The 2,116-nt window shown below is 35.8% G+C and overlaps 1 protein-coding gene across 1 annotated transcript; it reads right to left on the reverse strand.

Moving 5' to 3' along the window:
• Positions 1–1,240: 1,240 nt before the first annotated feature.
• On the reverse strand, positions 1,241–1,675 carry LOC140444299 (uncharacterized). The gene has a single exon (XM_072536049.1). It carries the CDS (start codon positions 1,673–1,675, stop codon positions 1,241–1,243), a length of 435 nt encoding a protein of 144 aa, XP_072392150.1.
• Between the last annotated feature and the right edge of the window lie 441 nt (positions 1,676–2,116).

A 2,116-nucleotide genomic window follows, 5' to 3' on the forward strand; every position in this document is an offset into this window, starting at 1 on the left:
CATGGAAAGCAGGAATTTAGAAAATAGTTTAGTAAATATAGCGTTCCCCGTGAGCGACGCGCAGTTGTGGCTTCGTCTAACTCTTGCGAAAAGTGAGTTAGAAGTGAGTGAGAAGCCAAAGAAGCTAGTTCTGAAAGTTGCAACTCTTAATGTCGGAAGCATGACATGTTATACATTTTATACAAAGAAGAAGGATTGGTGTATTTTGTATGCAGGAAACTCGTTAGAAATGTAATATGTTAAGAGATCTTGGAGATGGATGCAAGTTAATATATTATAGTAGTTCAAAAAGTCACGGCAGAAATGGAGTAGGTAGTATTTTGAACAACGAATTAATGGGTGTTCAACTAATAATATTGAGTGTTCAACTGAATAAATGCAATATCAACGTGAACAGCATATGTGCCTAAGCACCACAGGTAGTGTGTAAACAGTAGGAGGGATCCAAAGTAAGCACTGCTGTCGGAGTGACCGAAAGTTTTTCAGTGACGGTTGGTTTGCATCAAGGCGCTTCACTGAGTCCTTACCTGTTTAATCGTGTTATGGATGTACTGGTAGAGAAAGTAAGGAAGAAAGCTTCTTGGTCAATGCATTTTGCTGATGATATAGTGTTAGTAAAAAGAACAAAGACATGTAGAAGGAGAAGTTGAAGTGCTGGAGAAGGGCTATTGAAGAGGGAGGACTTAGAACTTAGGGAGGTTTGTAGGTCAAAAACAGAGTATATTTGTTTGGGAGGAAGAGGAATGGTTGGCGACTTAGAATTGCGTAGAGAAAAGCTAGGACGAGTAGAAGAATTTAAATAGATTGGCTCCTACATAACAGAAAATGTACAGTAGATCGAGAAATTATTCAAATTATACAAGCTGGTTGGTTTAACTGAAAGTGAATAAGTAAGGTAATTTGTGATCGAAAAATCGCGTAAGGGTTAAAAGTGGTAGAGTGAGGCGTGTAAAGAAGATCCAGCAAAAGAAGATGGAGGTAGCTTAAATGAAATTGTTACAATGGTAATACAAGAATGGACAGGATCATAAACGACTTGATTAGGGAAACAGTCGAGGTGACTACAGTTTTAAAAAAGGTTTAAGAACAAAGACTGTAATAGTTTGGTCATGTTAGATGTAAAACTGAAAACTATGTGGGATGAAGGTTGTAGCTGTTAGAAGTTAATTAAAGAGGAGGTAGAAGCAAACTGGGGAGAAGATGGAATGACTGTGTGGCACAGGACTCGAGAGCGAAAGGTTTAGGTGAAGAAGATCCGATGAACAGAAATGAGCGGCGACGAAGAGTAAGGAACAGCGACCTCTGAAAAGGCTACTTTAAACATATCCTTCACAAACATTACGTACTTTTCTACTACGCATTTCTCTCTCATACATCTCAATAGCTCTTGTCTAAGAACTATATGTATCAAAACTGTATCAAAATCTATAAATATTAAATGTAGCTCTCTTTTCGTCTCGCCGTATTTCTCTATCAGCTGTCTGAAAGCAAACAAGACATCCGTTGTCTTCCTGTCTGGCATAAACCCAAACTGTTCGTCTCCTATCGATGTCTCTCTCCTTAAACTTTGCTCTATAGTTCTCTCCCAAGTTTTCATTGTGTGCGACATTAACTTTATTCCTGTACAGTTCTTAGAGTCCTGAATCTCCCCTTTATCTTTATTCAATGATACCATCATACTCTGAATTGGGAAAAGCTGTGGAAAAAGAAAACACAGCGGAGTTATTCAGAAAATTAAACTAATACAAAATATGTACGTATTAACTACTTCAAACTGTTTTACATACTTTGGTAACAAACAAGAATGAGACCAACATATATAGTATTTCCAGTAAACAAAATTATCACTACATCCATTCGAACATGTACATACTTTAACAAATACCTTAATTTTCTTCATTTTTCATTAAACACATCATTAATTTTTTATAATGGAAATTAGTCTAATAAAAACTCTGTCTATAGAGACCATTGTAATGCTTATTGTTAAATAAATATTTAATAAAACCTCATAGTAAAAATTAAATATCTTACATTATAAGTAATAAAACACTGCAAATCTCGATAACACTAATCAAGACATACTCAGAAGCTGATATGAAGTTAGACCATAACC

Source organism: Diabrotica undecimpunctata, chromosome 6 (assembly GCF_040954645.1).
Source record: "Diabrotica undecimpunctata isolate CICGRU chromosome 6, icDiaUnde3, whole genome shotgun sequence".
Classification (NCBI taxonomy): Eukaryota; Metazoa; Arthropoda; class Insecta; order Coleoptera; family Chrysomelidae; genus Diabrotica; species Diabrotica undecimpunctata.